The sequence below is a fragment of the Zea mays genome, chromosome 6, assembly GCF_902167145.1.
Source record: "Zea mays cultivar B73 chromosome 6, Zm-B73-REFERENCE-NAM-5.0, whole genome shotgun sequence".
NCBI lineage: Eukaryota > Viridiplantae > Streptophyta > Magnoliopsida > Poales > Poaceae > Zea > Zea mays.
In genome coordinates, this window is record NC_050101.1 from 148,695,997 (window position 1) to 148,716,124 (window position 20,128).

Genomic DNA, 20,128 nt, shown 5'->3' on the forward strand with positions numbered 1-20,128 from the left:
CAGGATAAGTCTGAAACCCAAGGGACCCTCAAGCGCTTCCTCAGGAGAGCTCAAAATGAGTTTGAGCTCAAGGTGAAGAAGATAAGGAGCGACAACGGGTCCGAGTTCAAGAACTTTCAAGTGGAGGAGTTCCTTGAGGAGGAAGGGATCAAGCACGAGTTCTCCGCTCCCTACACACCACAGCAAAATGGTGTGGTAGAGAGGAAGAACAGGACGCTAATCGACATGGCGAGGACGATGCTTGGAGAATTCAAGACCCCCGAGCGTTTTTGGTCGGAAGCCGTGAACACGGCTTGCCACGCCATCAACAGGGTCTACCTTCATCGCCTCCTCAAGAAGACTTCGTATGAGCTACTAACCGGTAACAAACCCAATGTATCTTACTTTCGTGTATTTGGGAGCAGGTGCTACATTCTAGTGAAGAAGGGTAGAAATTATAAATTTGCTCCCAAAGCTGTAGAAGGGTTTCTGTTAGGTTATGACTCAAATACAAAGGCGTATAGAGTCTTCAACAAATCATCGGGTTTGGTTGAAGTCTCTAGCGACGTTGTATTTGATGAGACTAATGGCTCTCCAAGAGAGCAAGTTGTTGATTGTGATGATGTAGATGAAGAAGATGTTCCGACGGCCGCTATACGAACCATGGCGATTGGAGAAGTGCGGCCACAGGAACAAGATGAACGAGATCAACCTTCTTCCTCAACTATGGTGCATCCCCCAACCGAAGATGACGAACAGGTACCTCAAGTGGAGGCGCTTGATCAAGGGGGAGCACAAGATGATCAAGTGATGGAGGAAGAAGCGCAACTGGCACCTCCAACCCAAGTTCGAGCGATGATTCAAAGGGATCATCCCGTCGACCAAATTCTGGGTGATATTAGCAAGGGAGTAACTACTCGATCTCGATTAGTTAATTTTTGTGAGCATTACTCCTTTGTCTCTTCTATTGAGCCTTTCAGGGTAGAAGAGGCCTTGCTAGATCCGGACTGGGTGTTGGCCATGCAGGAGGAGCTCAACAACTTCAAAAGGAATGAAGTTTGGACACTGGTGCCTCGTCCTAAGCAAAATGTTGTGGGAACCAAGTGGGTGTTTCGCAACAAATAAGACGAGCACGGAGTGGTGACGAGGAACAAGGCTCGACTTGTGGCAAAAGGTTATGCCCAAGTCGCAGGTTTGGACTTTGAGGAGACTTTTGCTCCTGTGGCTAGGCTAGAGTCCATTCGTATCTTGCTAGCATATGCCGCTCACCATTCTTTCAGGTTGTACCAAATGGATGTGAAGAGCGCTTTCCTCAATGGGCCGATCAAGGAGGAGGTGTACGTGGAGCAACCCCCTGGCTTCGAGGATGAACGGTACCCCGACCACGTGTGTAAGCTCTCTAAGGCGCTCTATGGACTTAAGCAAGCCCCAAGAGCATGGTATGAATGCCTTAGAGACTTTTTAATTGCTAATGCTTTCAAGGTTGGGAAAGCCGATCCAACTCTTTTTACTAAGACTTGCGATGGTGATCTTTTTGTGTGCCAAATTTATGTCGACGACATAATATTTGGTTCTACTAACCAAAAGTCTTGTGAAGAGTTTAGCAGGGTGATGACGCAGAAATTCGAGATGTCGATGATGGGCGAGTTGAACTACTTCCTTGGGTTTCAAGTGAAGCAACTCAAGGACGGCACCTTCATCTCCCAAACAAAGTACACGCAAGACTTGCTAAAGCGGTTTGGGATGAAGGACGCCAAGCCCGCAAAGACTCCGATGGGAACCGACGGACACACCGACCTCAACAAAGGAGATAAGTCCGTTGATCAAAAAGCATACCGGTCCATGATAGGTTATTTGCTTTATTTATGTGCTAGTAGACCGGATATTATGCTTAGCGTATGCATGTGTGCTAGATTTCAATCCGATCCTAAGGAGTGTCACTTAGTGGCGGTGAAGCGAATTCTTAGATATTTAGTCGCTACGCCTTGCTTCGGGATCTGGTACCCTAAGGGGTCTAACTTTGACTTAATTGGATACACAGATTCCGACTATGCTGGATGTAAGGTCGATAGGAAGAGTACATCGGGGACGTGCCAATTCTTAGGAAGGTCCCTGGTGTCGTGGAACTCTAAGAAACAAACTTCCGTTGCCCTATCCACCGCTGAGGCCGAGTATGTTGCCGCAGGACAGTGTTGCGCGCAACTACTTTGGATGAGGCAAACCCTCCGGGACTTTGGCTACAATCTGAGCAAAGTCCCACTCCTATGTGATAATGAGAGTGCCATCCGCATGGCGGAAAATCCTGTTGAACACAGCCGCACAAAGCACATTGACATCCGGCATCACTTTTTGAGAGACCACCAGCAAAAGGGAGATATCGAAGTGTTTCATGTTAGCACCGAGAACCAGCTAGTCGATATCTTTACCAAGCCTCTAGATGAGAAGACCTTTTGCAGGTTGCGTAGTGAGCTCAATATCTTAGATTCGCGGAACTTGGATTGATTTATAGCATACATGTGTTTATGCCTTTGATCATGTTCCTTTTTTGCATTTTGTTGTTTAGTATGGTGCTCAAGTTGTACAATCACTCCCTGGACCTCACAAGTCCGTTGCAAAGTGATGCACAGTTTTAGGGGGAGATGTGTTACAACTTGACCCTTTGAGACTGACCATATGCTTGAGTTTGATGCTTTAGTCTCAAAGAAGGATTAAAAGGGAACAGGTGGACTTGGACCATGAAAGACTTCCACTGCACTCCGATGAGAGGGTAACTTATTCCAAGTTCATCTCATGTACTCTTATTGCCTTTGTATTCTTATTGAAGATTTTGGTGAGGCAATGGGGTTAAAGGGCCAAGATTGATCCCGTTTTGGTGCTTGATGCCAAAGGGGGAGAAAATAAAGGCCAAAGCAATAGATGGATCAGCTACCACTTGAGAAACTTTGAAAATAGTAGAATAGAGCTTTTGGTTTGTCAAAACTCTTGCATTGTCTCTTTTGTCAAAAGTTGGCCTCTTGTAGGGAGAAGTGTTGATTATGGGAAAAAGGGGGAGTTTTTGAAATCTTGATCAATCTCTTTTGGAATGACTCTCTTTATGCTTCAACATGTGTGTTTGACTTAGAGATAGAAATTTGAGTTTTGATTTGCAAAAACAAACCAAGTGGTGGCAAAGGATGATCCATATATGCCAAAATTGAATCAAAATAAATTTGAGTTTTATTTGAAGTGATATTGCACTTGTTCTAGTTGCTTTATGTTGTGTTGGCATAAATCACCAAAAAGGGGGAGATTGAAAGGGAAATGTGCCCTTGGGCCATTTCTAAGTATTTTGGTGATTGAGTGCCAACACAAGTGCTTAAATGTGAATCTATGCCCATGGATGGACAAAGTACAAATCAAGGTTAAAGGTATGTTTCTCAGGCTTAGTACATTGTTTTATGGACTAATGTATTGTGTCTAAGTGCTGGAAACAGGAAAAATCGGATCGGAAATGAGTTGGCTCGAGCAGCCAAGAACCTGCCCAGTCTGGGAGCACCGGACTGTCCGGTGTCCGGTGCGCCAGACTGACTTGGGCGAACTAGCCGCTCTCGGGAATTTACCGGTGCGCCAACGGCTCCAAGGCCGCCAACGGTCGGCTTCGCTATTTAAGGAAGGAAATCGGGCACCGGACAGTGTCCGGTGTGCACCGGACTGTCCGGTGCGCCAAACGACAGAAGGCAAGAATGGCCTTCCAGATTTGCTCTCAACGGCTCCTAGCTGCCTTGGGGCTATAAAAGGGACCCCTAGGCGCATGGAGGAAAATAAAAGCAACCTTAGAGCATTCTTGATCATCCACACTCAGTCTTTGCGCATTCGTTTGTCATTCTCAGTGATTCGAGCTCCGTTCTAGTGAGAACTTTGAGATAGTCTTTTGAGCTCGATTCTTGGCCGTGTGTGTGCGCATTTTGCTGTGGATTTGTGTGTGTTGCTTCCCTCCCTTACTCCGTGCTTCTTTGTGAACTTTAAGTGTAAGGGCGAGAGACTCCAATTTGTGGAGATTCCTCGCAAGTGGGATTAAGAAAAGCAAAGTAACACCGTGGTATTCAAGTTGGTCTTTGGACCGCTTGAGAGGGGTTGATTGCAACCCTCGTCCGTTGGGACGCCACAACGTGGAGTAGGCAAGCGTTGGTCTTGGCCGAACCACGGGATAACCACTGTGCCATCTCTGTGATTGATATCTCTTGGTTATTGTGTTGTGTTGAGATCCTTCTCTAGCCACTTGGCAAATTACTGTGCTAACAATTAATCAAGTTTTGTGGCTTAAGATTTTTAAGTGTTACAGGATCACCTATTCACCCCCCCCCTCTAGGTGCTCTCACTTGGCAGCATCCCCGTTGTCGTCGTCCTCGAGGAAGGCGGTGCCCGAAAAGACGGCGACGAGGTCCACCATCTGGAGCACGAGGTAGGCCATGAAGCCGAGTGACGGCGCGACCTGCGTCTAGGCGTAGGCGGCGGGGGAGGCCGCGTGGACGAAGCGCAGCGGCTCTAGCCCCGTGGCGGCCGCGGTGAGCGCGAGCGTCGCGAAGTAGATGGTGAGGTACGCCTGTGCCAGCAGCAGCGCGCGGTGGAGGAGCGGCAGGTACAGGCCCATGCGCCGCACCAGCGCGGTGAGCATGAAGAGCGGTAGCAGCAGCAGCACCACCACTGATGCCGTGGAGGCGGCCATCGCCGCCCACCGGCCGCACGCCGTCGGCGATCCCGGCGTTCGCCGTGGACAGGTACGCCTTGGAGTGCTGCGAGAGGCACGCTAGGTCCGGCATCAGCGTCTCCTGCAGCCGACTGGGCAGGTCCCGGAACTCGGAGATGAGGTCGTCGGTGCCTTCCTCTACCTGCTTGGTCAACACCACGTCCTCCTCAACCTCCACCTCCGCCGCTGACTCCTCCTTGCGGACGATGGTCGCATTGGCTTTTGCCTTGGCGTCGGCAAGCACCGACGCCTTCTTGCCTGATTTGGTCGGCTTGGCACCGGCATCCGCGGTCGAATTGGCCGCCGGTGGTTTCTTCGCCTTCCTAGCCGCGACGGCAGCCTCAGATTTGGCGTCCGTCTTGGAAACCTTGGTGGAATTTGCGAAATCGGCGCCCTTGCCCTTGGCGCGGGGTGTGGGGGCAGAACCGTGCACCGTGAACGCCTACACTATAGTCTTAAGTAGTAGTAGAGATAAACTCTATGTTGTGTAATTGTGGACAATACTAATAGTATCGAATTGAAAGTTCAATGGTCGTTGGCTTGACTTATATGGCGTGAATTATTCCACTTAATTTGACTTATACATGAGTGGTCATTATTCCATGTTTGGGATGCTTGATGCATGAATAAGGTATATGTAATTTTGACATACAAAAAACATAATAGGGATTGTAAGTTAAGCTATATCTTAAGTGGGTTTTTATTAGGTATGTTGGACTATCCATAAGAAAGTCTTGGTCCATTTTGACATAGGAGTTTAGCTTGTCCATGTAAAGAGTTGATTGCTTTGGGCATTAGGTGTTGGTACATCCTATCCTATGGGTGGGTTTGTATCTAAAAGACTTAGGCTATTTGGACTTGTTCACATTTTTGGTATGTGTTCTCAGATTCTCCTATGTGAGTCTCATACTCTCACATTTTCCACTAGGCTAGGTTAGAACTATATAGAGAGCTCTTAGGTCTAAAGGGAATATCTAGATAGCTTATCAGGGTGTGTTGGACCATCACGTGTCAAGTCAAGGTTATCTAGTGATTGTGCTCATTTGCGTGATTCTATGGACTTCTGAAGTATGGATCAAGCAATCTATCCAATCAGGACAAAGAGGGCATGTATCTAATATTCTCTAGACTATGTTGTTGAACTAGCTACGGGTATACTCAAACCTTCTATAGCTTCAACAAAGGCTCAAAGGTTCTATAGAAAGATCATACAAGTTTTAGACCATTAAAGTGACACTAATGGGTGTCCATGTGTTCTAGACATAAATTCACAAGGCTATGTAGGATCTGCTTCGTGCACTCAAATCGCCAATGAGGTACTCTTGGACCATCCGAGGGGTTTGGGCCAAAAGCCATTAAGTATGTGGGGGTTTTAATTGGTTGTGCCATCTAGTAGGTGTACCTAGACGTACATTAGTATTGGTTAAGACACCAAGTTTCACTTTCATGCTTGTTGAGAGTGGATGAAGTTATGTCTTCATAGGGATCTTATTCCTAGAGATTGCTATAGGGCTTTAAGACACATCTAATGATATATATTGAGTGGATTGTCTAAGTGTGCCTAGACAAAGTTTTGTGTCATCTTTGGTTATGCTTAGGTTGGAGATAGGAGGCTTGTTACTAAGGCTTCTCTGTTGCCCTTCATCTTCCTCCCTTGATGCATCTTAAGTCTCCTTGGACTCTTCCTTCTATCCCATACCTTATCTTTCCTTGTTATTCCTTAGAGGAGTGAAGTATGAAATCATAAAGTGGGATAGGTGTTGTGATAGTGTTATGCAAGACAAAATCCATGCTAATATGTGGGGTTAGGGGAGAAGGAGATGGAAAGCTCTCCATCTACATGGGCTGATGCGTCACTCGACATAGTTAGGTCATCAAGCACCCCTACTAGAACATCTAATTGTCAATATTTTAGCTTATTGGATTAGATAGGCCTATTTAGCAAGTGTTGGACCATATGACGACCATAGCTAGACCATTTGATACCCTAAAACTACTAGGTACAATTGCACTTAACTTTGCATTAGTATTTTTTTGACATGCTAATTCTCATAATGGCATGCATAGCACAATAATGCAAACTAGGTACTACATACATTTGTTCTCCTACATTTTTGCAATATCAATAAGCCTCTCCAATGCATTTGGGTTAGTGGTTTTGAGGGTCAGGGTTCATGCTTTGCTTAGCGCTTTTCCTTAAACTCTTAGGCATTAAGTATGCTCGTGAAGGATGTTTGTCCCAAAGTATAAATGTGCGAGTGGGGAGTCAAGATGGTGTCGAATAGGATGCTAAAGGTGATCGCTAGGAAATGGTCACGAAAGGGGGAGCTCATTCCAATGGGTTAGCATGAGGACAAGGAGTGGTAATAGATCTAGTGGTGAGGCCATAGAGATGAGTAAAGAAGGGCAAGAGGAGGGTACTTGACGTTGCTTTAAGCACTAAGGAAGAAATGCTTGAATGAAGAACAACAGCAAATAATGGAAACCTTGGATCAAAGGCGGTGAATATCCTAAGGTTCAAAAACCAAATGTGTGATAGGAGGGTAAAACAGTCTAGTATGATAATCCTCTAAGGCTATGGCCAGCAAATCATGCATATGGCCGTGCAAAACATTGTTTACACTGTAGACTGCACTATTTATAGAGTAAAGTTTGAAATGAGAGATGTGAATGAGTAATCTGCTAGAGATAGTGTAATATAATGACATGCACCTCATAGCCAGAATGTTGTCTTCATAGTTAGGATTACTACCACCTTCTTCTGTATAGGTTTATTCTTCATGAGCCTTGATTAGGGTACCCCTAGTATATATTCTTGACACTATGATAAGGTATGCATATGAAGAACATGTGCTTGACCCAATTTCCACATATTATGAAACAAGATGTAGGCCAATTTTAACAGGTTCGCTAGTGCTACTCCTAGATTACCTCTCATGTCTATGTGGGCCTCCGTAGTGTTAGACTTATGTTTTTGGATTACTCATGCATTCAACTTAGTATGGTATACTCTTAAATTTAAATTATATCTATCATAAAATTTACTAAAAAGTATTGCTCCCATCACATTACTTTTTATTTCTAGAAAAAGTAATCTTGTTATTGTCTACGCATAAGTTGTGCCTCTAACCATTCGTTATTACAATTCTAGCCCCTAGCTTTTTAACGCGTACTCTCAAAAAACAATAGAAAACGAACCAACAACTCAGGGGCATTTAGTTCTCCGACTAAAGTTTAGTTCGTGTCACATTGAACATTAGAATGCTAATGACAAGTACTAAATATAGTCTAATTACAAAACTAGTTACATGGATAAAGACTAAACGGTGAGACAAATTTATTAAACGTAATTAATCCATGATTAGCAAATATTTATTGCAGCATCATATGAGAAAATTATAGACTAATTAGGTTTAATAGACTCATCTTACTGTAGTTAGTTTTATAATTAGACTATATTTAATGCTTCTAACTAGTATTTAAACATTCGATGTAACGGGACTACAATTTAGTTGCTAGTATCCAAATGGACCCTTAGTTTTTAAGCCTGTTGTATGATAGCCACCCATGCTTGATGAAGATCTCCATTGATGTTGTATACAACATATAACATGCCTACTTTGAATTTGATCTACCATATATTTTTTTATGAATGGTCAGAATAAAGTCCAATGACTAGGTCTAAAAATAACTTACAAATAAGAATTTATTCTCTTTTTTCTAAGACCACATCGTTTCTATACAACTAAATAGATCATAAAATTACAACCGGTCCCACATGAATCATGAGATCGCATTTTTTTAGTCTACTTAGTGATGTCTAAAACCTAGAAAAATTGTCATGTTACTTGGTGGCTGTAAACCAAATACAACTTGAAGGACTCTCCCCAAACGAATCTTGCAGCAATGGCAAATGAAGAATAGGTGTTCGGTACTTTCTTCATTGTTGCAAAACGACATTTGTCAATTACATTCCAATCCCCTTAAGAAAGTACGACACACATACCTTGATTTGACAATGCCATTTGATTAACTAAATCTCTTAATCAGTAAGGGGCCATTTGATTCAATCTTTATAGTCAGCTAGGTGCGCAAATGCAACTAGTTCCTTCCACTTAAGGCCTTGGTTAGAGAGGATTACGAGAAATTGGGATGAATTTTGATTTGCTAGGGATTTAAATCTACTCAAACCTATGTAATCTATATGGATTGAGATTAAAATGGGGTCCCTAAGTAATTTGTCCCCATATAATATCATTTGAGAAGTTATAGTAAAAGGTGTAGTTGTTTGCTTCGGATTAAAGTCGGTTGTTTGGACTGTTGTAGCTGCAATCCTTAGATACATAAGTAGAAGTCGGTATGGATTAACGTCAAATAAACATGTTGTAAAGTGTATGTAAGCGTGACATCTGTTCCATAAACCTAAACTTTAGGTTAAAATCAATAAAATAAAAAACTCATCTGCGCTTCTAGAATCCACTACGACGTTGTGCGCCTAGACGGCACCATCTGTTGTCAAACAAAAGGGATCCCGATCTGGGATAGATCTGATTTTTAACTTATACGAACAGCGCACCAGGAAAGCTACGTGGTTTCGGTCGTTTTCGTAGTGCACCAGGAGTCCAGGAAATTAAGCTCCAGCGGTGGTGAATGAAATGGAGTTGGAGGTCTCGACGCCAGATGCAATAGACTCCACCGCTGGAGCTCGCCGGCCGGCCGCAAACAGCCAAAGGTGCCACGCCACTGCTGCTGTAAGACAACGAAAGCAAATGGTCATGGGTGGCGTGCACACGAATGGACGCTTGCTAGCTTGTACCTACTCCTGCTAGACTCACAGCTCTCTTCAGTTTGCTGGAATCAAAAGGATATTACTGATATTTTTTCAGTATTAGAGTCAAATTCTCTTCAGTTTGCTGGAATCGATGTAAAACGATACTGATATTTATCATATTAAATATCTTTAGGTTTATAATGGAAACATATATTTTTTTATAAAATATCAATTTAAAGCTATTGTTGGGCACTTGATTTCGATCCCTTCAAAGGCATCAAAAGTCAAGACAACATGATTAGATTGAGCTTCATCATTATTTTTTATTCACTCCTTCTCAAGAAGAAAGATGAAATGAAAGGATGAAGATGAAGACGTAATGAATAAATGAAGCATAAAGCACATTGGGAACAACACAAAACTTAAGTTAAACACAAGGTGCGTAAGTCAATCTCAAAAGATATTATTTTCCCTTTCTTCTTCTATTATTTAACAAAATTTTGTATGAATAGCTTGAGCTTCGTAAGATTACAAAAAGAAAGTACAGCTTTGTAGACAGAGTGATGAACCCTACTCTGACCAAAAAGTGTCTTCAATGCATGACATTGTTTCTCTATTTATAGAGGCGGGTACAACTTCGACAAAATTACAATCGTGCCCTCAAGCCTATACATATGAGCTAGCTATCACATATATTGAGTGTAGAGTTGTCTTTCCCCCTGCTTGCCTTGACGAATAAGTTTTCAAGACTCTTCATAATCTTGCTCAACTTAGTCAATTATGTGCACATATTGTCTGTCCGAAATTGTGGTCTTCGTGCCCGTGTTTATCATCAGCTTCAGCTGAAACCGACCTTCGATATTACTCATGCAGCATGTGAAACAATATAAAATATAGTTTTTGTATTAGTGTTTTGAGGACATTCGGAAGAAGAGGGCCCCAACAGTAGCCCCTCATAGTGCCAATTTGTTTTTCATAACGAGCTCAGACCGCGAAATAAACGGAGGCCTCATGTCGAAGGTCCGAAAACACCTTTCTTGAGCACAATATTAAAAACGAGGTAAAAATTCCGAAACAGTCCACTGATTAGAGAGTGAAAACGAAGTGACTCTTCACCCTTAACGCTTAGCGAGCTATATAAGTCAGTCTGACCAGTGAATATGTTACGACATTTATTGCTTTGCACCAACCTGTGGCCATAAATTCCTCTGCCTCTGAAGCTCTCCTCTCGTGCTCAAGCGCTTTCGTAAAGCTTTAGCAATCTGCTAATGGATAGGGTTTGTTTAACTGCTAGACTAACCACTAAGGGTGAAACACTAGATACGGTTGAAACAGTCCCTGTTTCCGAAGTAATGAGGGCGTTGGGTATCGCTGAGCCAAAGGTCAATAAGGAAGGGGATGTTCCAGAGAGGAGTGGTTTTGACGCCGAAGGTAGCAGCGATGAAGAAGATCACAACATACTTTGGCCCAACAAGACGAGCCGCATTGGGTTTGGCGAGTCTACCGTGAAGCCTGAAGATCTTGATGTCATGAAAAGGCTTGGATATATTGGTCAGAAAGAAGATGACATGATCAGATTTGCTGGTAGTGAAATAATTCTTGAGCCAAAGGATGATGAAGTGGTTGTATTTAGAAGCTTCTTCTAGGCTGACCATCGTTTCCTTATGTATGAGATGATTGCCAAAGTCCTAAAAAATTTGAAATATACATACATCAACTGACACCTAATGCAAATGTTAGACTTAGTATTTGAAAGTCGCCTAGAGGAGGGTGAATAGGCGGAATCTGAAAATTATAAATTTAAGCACACACTACAAGCCGGGTTAGCGTTAGAAATGAATCCGAGTCCGAAAGAGAGGGGGAAAACAAATCAACCAAGAAATAAAGCGGATGAACATGGTGATTTGTTTTACCGAGGTTTGGTTCTAAAGAACCTAGTCCCCGTTGAGGTGGTCACAAAGATCGAGTCTCTTTCAACCCTTTCCCTCTCTCAAACGGTCACCTAGACCGAGTGAGCTTTCTCCTTAATCAAACGGGTCACTTAGACCCCACAAGGACCACCACACACTTGGTGTCTCTTGCTTTGATTACAATTCACTTGAGAACAAGAATGAGGAAGGAAGAAAGCGATCCAAGCAACAAGAGCAAAAGAACACAAACAAACTCTCTCTCAAGTCACTAAGTGGTTGAAGTGGATTTGGCACTTGGAGAGACTTTGATTCTTTTGATTTGTGTCTAGGAGTGAATGCACTAGCTCTTGTATTGAATGAGAACCTCAGAAAACTTGGATGCTTGGAGTGGTGGTGGTTGGGGGTATTTATAGCCCTCAACCACCAACAAGCCGTTTGGGGTGGCTGTTGTCGATGGGCGCACCGGACAGTCCAGTGAGCCACCGAACACTGTCCGGGGCGCTAGCCACGTCACCCAACCGTTAGGGTTTGGGAGCAGTCGACCGTTGGAGGCTTTGTCTTCTAGTGGCACCGGACAGTCTGGTACATTCCGGTGCCGCACCGGACAGATACTGTTCACTGTCCGGTGCGCCTCTGACTTCTGCCGCGCACTGTAGCGCTGTCAGGGGTACTGTTGCAGTCAGCCGTTGCGTTGGTAGCTGTTACTCCGCTGGGGCACCGGACAGTCTGGTGGCACACTGGACAGTCCGGTGATTTTTAGCGGAGTGCGCCTGGAGAAACCCGAAAGTGGCCAGTTGATTCTTGTACGGTCCTGGTGCACCGGACAGTATGGTGCTCCAGACCAGGGCACACTCGGTTTCTTGGTCCTTTGTATTTGAACCCTATCTTCAATCTTTTATTGGTTTGTGTTGAACCTTTATGCATCTGTAGATCATGTATTCTAGAGCAAACTAGTTAGTCCAATATTTATGTTGGACATTCAATTACTATTTCCCTTTCAGTATTGTCATATGGGCATTGTGGAGCCAGGGTATGTGTGCAAATGCCAAAGGCTTTTGCAGGGTGCACGAGCTCCATTATCAGACGAAGGCAAAGCCTTCAGACAAGCTGCATAACAACTTTGGGTGTTATAACTTTGCGTATCGAAAAGATACTAAAACTCCAGTGTTGGGTTATCGTACGAAGTGACAAACTGGCTGGACCAGAGAACGGTTTTATATGAAAGATGGGGTCTGGGCTCACTGTCACAAGTGGCTTAGATTACACGACCAAGCATTAATGCATGTTGATATCCCCAATATTAACAAACTCCCATGAAAAATAAGGCCCATCTGAAATTCAAGATATTTTATACTATTTATGATGAGTTGTTGACGATAATTTAGCAGTGTAATTGGTAAAGTAGCAAATTTTGTTACTCTTATCATGAAGAGATTATTTGACACTTGTTCTTTACTGCTAGTTTGTCGTGCCTATTTAGTCAATTATGCAAGTGCCGACAAGGTTAGAAAAACCTCACAATCATGTTTGTGGCTTGCTATGGCCACTAATTCTGCTTACTAGGAGCAGATGCAGCATGTCCTATAAAGCAAAAAAAAATTCAGTTTTTTTTTACAATTGTCACCTCACATAAACTTTTCCACGGCTTGCAGCTGTAATCAGATTTTTCATAAATCTACACCAAACAAAACCCTTAATTTGTATATAACTCGTAGTTGTGTCTTTTTAGACAGAAACTATTTATATCTGTTCTCGGCATGAGTCTCAGTAGCAGTGCCAGACCTCGGGTGCCTCAAAGCTTTGGTTCCCATGCCAGATCGTGCCAGACCTCGGATTACTCAAAATCTTGGTCCCCATGCCAGACCATCGGGCATCGCTTCTGCTTGCTGCAGTGTAAAGGTCTGTTTGGTTGGGCTGTAGCTGTGAAAAAAGTTGCTGTGGGCTGTGAGCTGTGGAAAAAGGTGCTGTAGACTGTAAGCTGTTAAAAAGCTAAAAACTGTTTGGTGAAAACCACTAAAAGTCGTTAAAAAATCTTCGATATATGTTTTCACAGTTCCATCCGAAAAGCCACTAAAAGCAGGTCTAGAGGTGCTTTCAGATTTGCACTACGAGAAAGTCGGCTTTTAGAAAAAGCTGCTTCCTGGATCCAGCCCTTTGGTTGGCTTTTGACTTTTAGGGGCACAAAAGCAAAAGCCAAAAGTCAAACCAAACACACCCTAAGTCTCACTCACTACACAACTCACGCCTAACTTACATACGTGCGACGAGCCCTCAAGTTTAAAACTTGAGCAACGAGCTCATCCATATTTCCAGTTTGAGTCGACTGATTCGAATTTTCAAACCAGTCGGGATCCAGGCCTCAAAACTGTGCCTATTGGCTATAGCTTTTCATGTCAATATTGCAGGAACCTGGAATGAATGAAACGCATTGGCAAAACAGTCCCATTTGAAACCGAAACAAACAGCCAAAAGTTAAACAGAATCCAGGAAAGAAAAAGGATAACGGTAAGGAGAGGCAGATAAAAAAAGTGATAAGGTAAAGAAAGACAAATAAAAAAGAATAAGGCTAAGAAAAAGATTTAAGTATGCGGTTGCCGTCGTCATCCCATCATCTGATCAGGCCAGAAAGTGTGAACCATGGCATGTGCGTCCATCCTAGAGTTGCTTCTTCTTCCGGATCCTCTTGCTCCTCCACGAGATGAGAGCGGCAGCTGCCGCGGTCGGGCCACCTCGCCTTCGCTTCATTTGCTTTTTCGGCTTCCTCTCCTGCCTCTTCCCCGTGAAGCAGGGCTTCAGGAATGCCCCGTGCAGGCTGAAGCTGGTGGTAGCTTCCTCGTGTGTCTCTTCTCTCTTGACACCGACAACAGGGGCGACGCTCTCATCCTCCGAGTGTGGCCCAGCTTCTCGCTTCACTGATACCCTTAGCCGCTTGCTTGGGTGGCTGATCACCTCGAAGTTTCGGTACCCTTCCTCTGCTGCCTGGTTGTCAATCAATACATCTTCAGAACTCTGCGAGCGAAGAAAGATTAGTAAACAAGTGGCCAAAACTAAGATAAGCCAAGTCTATAAAAGTTGGTGCGTGGTGGAGCCTAGATACTAAAATTTTTTAATCAACAATTAAGGTTTGCTATCTAAACCTGAGAAAAAAATATATTACCGACCATCTGATGCTTACTGGACCATGAAGAACATTAGAGAGAACGTTTATGCTCCTTCGTGCTTCGTTTTAGATAATATATAGGTCAACATTTGATTTCATCTCATTTACTAGGGTTGTTACTTATCAGGCTCAACTGCTATATTGGGCAGTCAGAACTGCCTGAGACAACCATAAATATATTGCGACGGAGTGTTTTAGCTTTCATTGATACAACTTCAAGCTTAAACTACAACAAATAAGTGAGACAAAAGGGGTGTAGAAGCTTACTTCACGAAATTCTCCCATCTGATGTGGGCCTTCAGACAATAGGCTCATGGTGCTCTCAAAAATATCCATGTTGCTAGCTTCTCCATAGCTTGAGAGAGCACTATCAGGCATGCCAGAATCATCCATATCACATTCTGATGTGTCCTGGGGAGATCTCTCATGCAGTCCAGCAACTTTGCCCTTTCCTGGTGAGCAATTTGAGCTGTGTGTACCAATGACGGATGTGTTAATTTTAAGGGTTATTCCCTTATTCTTCCTAGCCATTGCTTGCTTGAGATTTGATCTCAGACTGAATACCCTGTCTTGAGCAGCTTGAATGCTTAAAAGAATCTGCTCAACAGTGGTATCACCTCCTTCAATACCAAGTAGCCAATCAGCATCATTATTTGCTTTTGTGTTGTCATCGACTGAATGGTCAAGAAAAGGTTTCATTAATTTGTCTGCACTTAATAAGGAATAACAAAATTCTCACCTAAATAAAACGATTATTGACAGTCAGCTTTGAATGTTAATCTACAAAATTGAACTCAGCATGTAACCATGAAAACAGAAATTTCACTAATTGAGTGACATTACTAAGAGAAGTATGAAATGGAGCTCTAACTTTCTGTGCAGTAATCAGTCCCTAGATGCAAGATGCATGCAATAAAGATCTCTTGCTCCAAGAAGTGTAATAATAAACTTAGTTCTAAAGCCACAACAATTAACAAAATAGAGTTGAATATGCATGAAGAAGCAAACAGTGTAGTCACTACTCCACTGCCAATATGCACATCAGGGAAATCATATTTGTTTGCAGACATTAAGCAATTGACAGTATTACCTAGGTTGGCATTGTCTTCAATAGAATGACCATCTGCTTCCATTTTTTCTGCAGGGCAGTTAAAACGGGATATCAGAAAGGCTACTCTTATCTCTGCATGTAAAAGTAGAACACAACTCTTACCAAAATAAGATAATACAGTATGATTAGAGATATATGATGAAGTGTCAATTTTATCTTCATTTCTTTTTCTCCTCCTTCGCTTCATAGTCTTTCTGCAGCAAAGAGAGGAGAATGGTACAGATCGTGAGGAGGAACAATCCAATTCAATCATTTTTGTCTGCAACTCCTTCTCATGCTTGAGTACTGCAAGCTCCTTGTCATATTTAGACACTTGCGATTGCAAATCCTTCATCCGCAGTTCTAACCATTGGCATCTCCACATTAGTGGGCTTACATACTTTCTCCAATGATCAGTCACCTTTTTCTTCCTGTGATAGATGATAGAATGTCATTACATGTGCATTGCCTTTTCTAGAGTAACATGAATTGCATAAGCAGTGAAAATAAAATAATTGACAGTCACGTAACATGATTGATTAGAATCAAAGACATTGGAAATTGCTCCATGCAAATAGAAAAAAGAACAAAATGGTACACAAATTTAATGCCATATTCTTCTGAATCTAGTGCTCAGGAATTCACTACTACGATTTCACAGTTGTTTTTAAGTGGCAATCCAAACTCATTCTGGAAGGCATCAGCTGCTTGGAGTTGTTCAAAGAATCAGTTACAAACTGGAGATAGCGTTGTTATGGCCAAGCAGAATAAGCACAGGAGCGAGACCAAACTGACGCAGCTGATAGGGATGATTGGTCGGCTGCCTAGACTCTGTGCCTCGCTGTCGCCGATCTATGGTGGAATAACAAAGTAGATAGGAGGATAAAGAGGTAGGAGGAACATTATTTCATTACTTAATTCAATCTGCCGTCCCTGCAGGACTTACATAGGCCAAGAGCCAATCAATCTCCTGATTTCTCTCCATTTCTAACCAATCAGCCAACAACTATCCTTTAATAATCTAACTTACCAACTACTCTACTGCTGGTCTATTCTTGTTACAGCCCACATAACAAGTGTAAATTGGATACAGGAACCAACCCTTGAATTAAGATTTAAACCAATCCCATCAGGTCCTACATATTCTTGTTCTGTATCACTAAGACATTTTGCAAAAATTGTTCCATTTTGATAACAGTAGAGGAATACTGAAATACTGTATCAGATATAATATATATTGAAAGACATTTTGCAAACATACACAAGGAATTTTATGCCGATCCAACCAAAAATTCCTTTTTGTCCACAGTTTCACACGCTTTAACCTTTTGGGATCATTGCATGTAGACTTAAACAGTTAAACTACATGCAAACTGTAAGTTACCTCAGATATGCATTACCCCCTGTTTCTGTAAATATTTGAAAACCTAAACCAGCCTGCTGTCTAAATACAAAATACCACTCTGAGCTGCTCACATATTGTTTTTTAATCCCTCATTGATACAAGAACCAAACAATTGTTACTGTTAGGCATATTGAGGTTGTTTTTGGCTTGGCCCTGAAGCTGGGGTTCTTTTGTGGGACCAAAAAAACTACTCGAAAGCAAGCTTTGTTGAAGCCCAGTTGCTCCAAAGCACAGAATTAAGTATGAGAGAGAAGCACCCAACTGAGGCTCATAGCTTCTCGGCACCCAAACTTCTGCGCTTTGTAAGTAAAAAAAGGATCATGAATTGTTGTCCATTTGAAATAATGGTTAATAATGACAGAACACAAATGAACGGAATTTTATTTGGGCAAGCCCACCAAGGCCATGTCTTTTGAATAAGAATTAAAGATAGATCCAGGAATGTTGAACAATTCAAGAATAAGGGAAATATAGTAGATTCCACAAGGCATAACGATAGAACCTATGCATTGCCAGAATTTGCATTGCGCACAGTCAGTCAATCAATATGCAGTAGCCAATTATTAAATCAACAGACTTAAGGCTTATATAAGAAGACAGGAAAGAACGGCTGAACCGCTGAAAGCAGCATCAATCACCAAAACACTTACTTCAATAGTCTATCCGAATTGTCTGAAGCAGCTGCATCCAGTAGAGCAGCAGCATCACAATTAGAAGGGTAGCGGCAGAACGGCGAGTCCACCTCAATGTCGCTAATCTCTGAAGGTCTTGCACCATCCTCCGAACCTGACAGAGTGTCCCCAAAAGAACTTGAACACTCTGTGGCGTCAGGGTCGTCAACCGAGGTTAACTTGCTACCAGCAGCACCTGGGCCGATAATGTCAACCTCCAGATCCACTGCTCCATTAGCCTCCATTTTGAGCACAGGACAAACTGCTCAAATGAGAGTGCAACATTTTCAGCACGGTGGTAATAATAACGCGACGACATGATGACATGATATGTAAAGCATGAGGGAAAAACCAAACTTTTAACCCAAGTGAATTGACTTGACACAAGATCAAGAAAGGATGCAGATTACTGAGATTCTCCAGAAAAATACGTACTGTTTGTAACTATCTAGAGCTCGCAGGACTGACCAACGGCGGGGGGCAGTTGTTGCTCTGGCGATGCGAGAAAGAAAAACCGTGGTGCAGGAGCCGTGAGGCGGGCGACACCTCCGTCTTCAGACCTCAGCTACCCCGGGCGCAGTGGCGAGGAACGCACAAAGGCGGCCGAGGGCACCAGTTTAGCTGCCAGCGGCTCCAAGGGAAAGCAATGGCGGCGCCAGCAGCCCGGGGCAGAGCCGCCAGGCTGGCGCAGTCGCGCAACAGACAGCCAGACGGCCGTGGCGGGGGCGGGAGCAGTACTAGCCCTTCCCAAGTGAAGCTCAAGTCCCTCCCTGGCTTCTTGGCTCTCGTTCTCTCAACTCACGCGGCGGCGGCGGCGGCGGCGGTAGCTGAGTACGGCGAAGGGATTAACAACTCGCGGGAAAAGAAAATAGAGAACCACCGTAGAAACAGAGAGGCCGCAATAATAACTGAAGGCCGGCGGGGTGAGGGGAGTCGAACCCTAATGGATTTTGAGATGGGCCTCAGTGGGCCGTACAAAATGGGCCTGCTGCGACATGCTCCACGATCCTTCTCACGCTTTTCAAATTACAACATCCTTTCCTGGGTCACGAATGACGATTCTACTAAATCCAAATCCAAATCCAAGAGTCCTCTAACTTGGGTCAGGTTTTCAGGTTGTCTGCGGCCTTCGCAGAATCACTAGAAACAGTGCAAGTCCTCACATGTTGAAGGTACAGTGTATACTAAACATAACATAGTCTCTACTACTCTTAAGAAGAGAGTGTAGGCGTCCACATGCTCGACGGTGCACGGTTCTGCCGTGCCCCCTCCTTACACGCCCCTGCCTCCGTCCCCTTGCCCGTGATCCCGCCGGCAAACCCGATCGTCATCCTCCTCCCCCGACTCCCTTCCATCCTCGCCCGCCCCTTCCATACTCCTCCCGTGCCCCTTCCATCCCCACCCGTGCTCCACCATTCCACACGCGCGCCCTTTCCATCCTCGCCCGTGCTCCTCCCACGACCTATGCGGCGGCGGATCCGAAGCACAACATCCACGACGAGGTCTTCTCTGTGCTGCACGAGGGTGGCCACCTCCGTCGACGCCGGCGAGGCCACCACCATGGTCTTGGCGCAGCACGCGCCGTTGTCCAACGCGTCATCGCTAATCAACAGCCTCGGCAACTCCCGCGAGGGCAACCCTGACTGCGACGACGGCCTGTCTATGCTCTTCTCCAAGAAGCCCCTGGCGCAGGCCGGCCGGGCAACCGGTCCCGCGATGGCGGCGGCTCGACGAGGTGGTCCCCTCCCTCGGGCGAGGATAGAAGGGAGGCGGGGTGTGTCTGCCGCGCGATGAACGCGCTGCAGATCTTGCGGGAGACGGTGCGGGTGCTGTGCGGAGACCCGCACACATTCACGTCCATCCTCTTCCTGCTGCTCTGCCTGACGTCCGGGTGCCTCCTCCTGTCCGCGGCCGCGCTCGTCTGTGCTCTCTACTCCCCGCCATCAACGCCCGCCATCGGACCCGTACGCGATATCAGCACCGCCCGTCATGGAAGGTTCCCGAGGATCCCCCACCCTCCTCCCCCACATCTGTCATGGCCATGGGGCTTCCCGGCCTCCATTGCTGTCGCCTTCCCGCTCACGGGTCACTCACTCCACTATGTGCCGCCCTCGCTCGCAGGCCCCTCCCGCGGACCTCGGCTCTCCGCTACTCCTCCCTCGAAGCCCAAGGTATTTGAAAGGGAATTAGGCTTACACCTAGTTCCTAAATAATTTTGGTGGTTGAATTGCCCAACACAAATCTTTGGACTAACTAGTTTGCCCAAGTGTATAGATTATACAGGTGTAAAAGGTTCACACTCAGCCAATAAAAAGACCAAGTTTTGGATTCAATAAAGGAGCAAAGGGGCAACCGAGGGCACCCCTGGTCTGGCGCACCGGACTGTCCGGTGTGCCACCGGACAGTGAACAGTACC

The 20,128-nt window shown here is 44.5% G+C and overlaps 1 protein-coding gene across 2 annotated transcripts; it reads right to left on the reverse strand.

Moving 5' to 3' along the window:
* Window positions 1–13,790: 13,790 nt before the first annotated feature.
* LOC100193881 (uncharacterized) lies at window positions 13,791–18,615 on the reverse strand. 2 transcript variants are annotated; one of them, NM_001415799.1, is made up of 6 exons: window positions 18,181–18,615; window positions 17,692–17,974; window positions 15,760–16,067; window positions 15,637–15,684; window positions 14,814–15,220; window positions 13,791–14,395 (listed from the first exon to the last, which is right to left on the reverse strand). In NM_001415799.1, the coding sequence occupies exons 2-6, from the start codon at window positions 17,955–17,957 to the stop codon at window positions 14,042–14,044; spliced, it is 1,383 nt and encodes a 460-aa protein (NP_001402728.1). In that variant the 5' UTR covers window positions 17,958–17,974; window positions 18,181–18,615; the 3' UTR covers window positions 13,791–14,041. The 2 variants fall into 2 exon arrangements, with proteins under 2 accessions (NP_001402728.1, NP_001132430.2); NM_001138958.2 differs by having other exon boundaries at window positions 18,148–18,615.
* Window positions 18,616–20,128: the final 1,513 nt, after the last annotated feature.

What these genes read in the sequence shown, in the direction of transcription:
- LOC100193881 (NM_001415799.1), bottom strand. Translation starts at nt 17,957, where the DNA reads ATGGAGGCTAATGGAGCAGTGGATCTGGAGGTTGACATTATCGGCCCA. An exon ending in TACTGTATTATCTTATTTTG is followed by an intron (nt 15,685 to 15,759) that starts GTAAGAGTTGTG and finishes ACTGCCCTGCAG; the next exon opens with AAAAAATGGAAGCAGATGGT. An exon ending in TGAAGACAATGCCAACCTAG is followed by an intron (nt 15,221 to 15,636) that starts GTAATACTGTCA and finishes TTGACCATTCAG; the next exon opens with TCGATGACAACACAAAAGCA.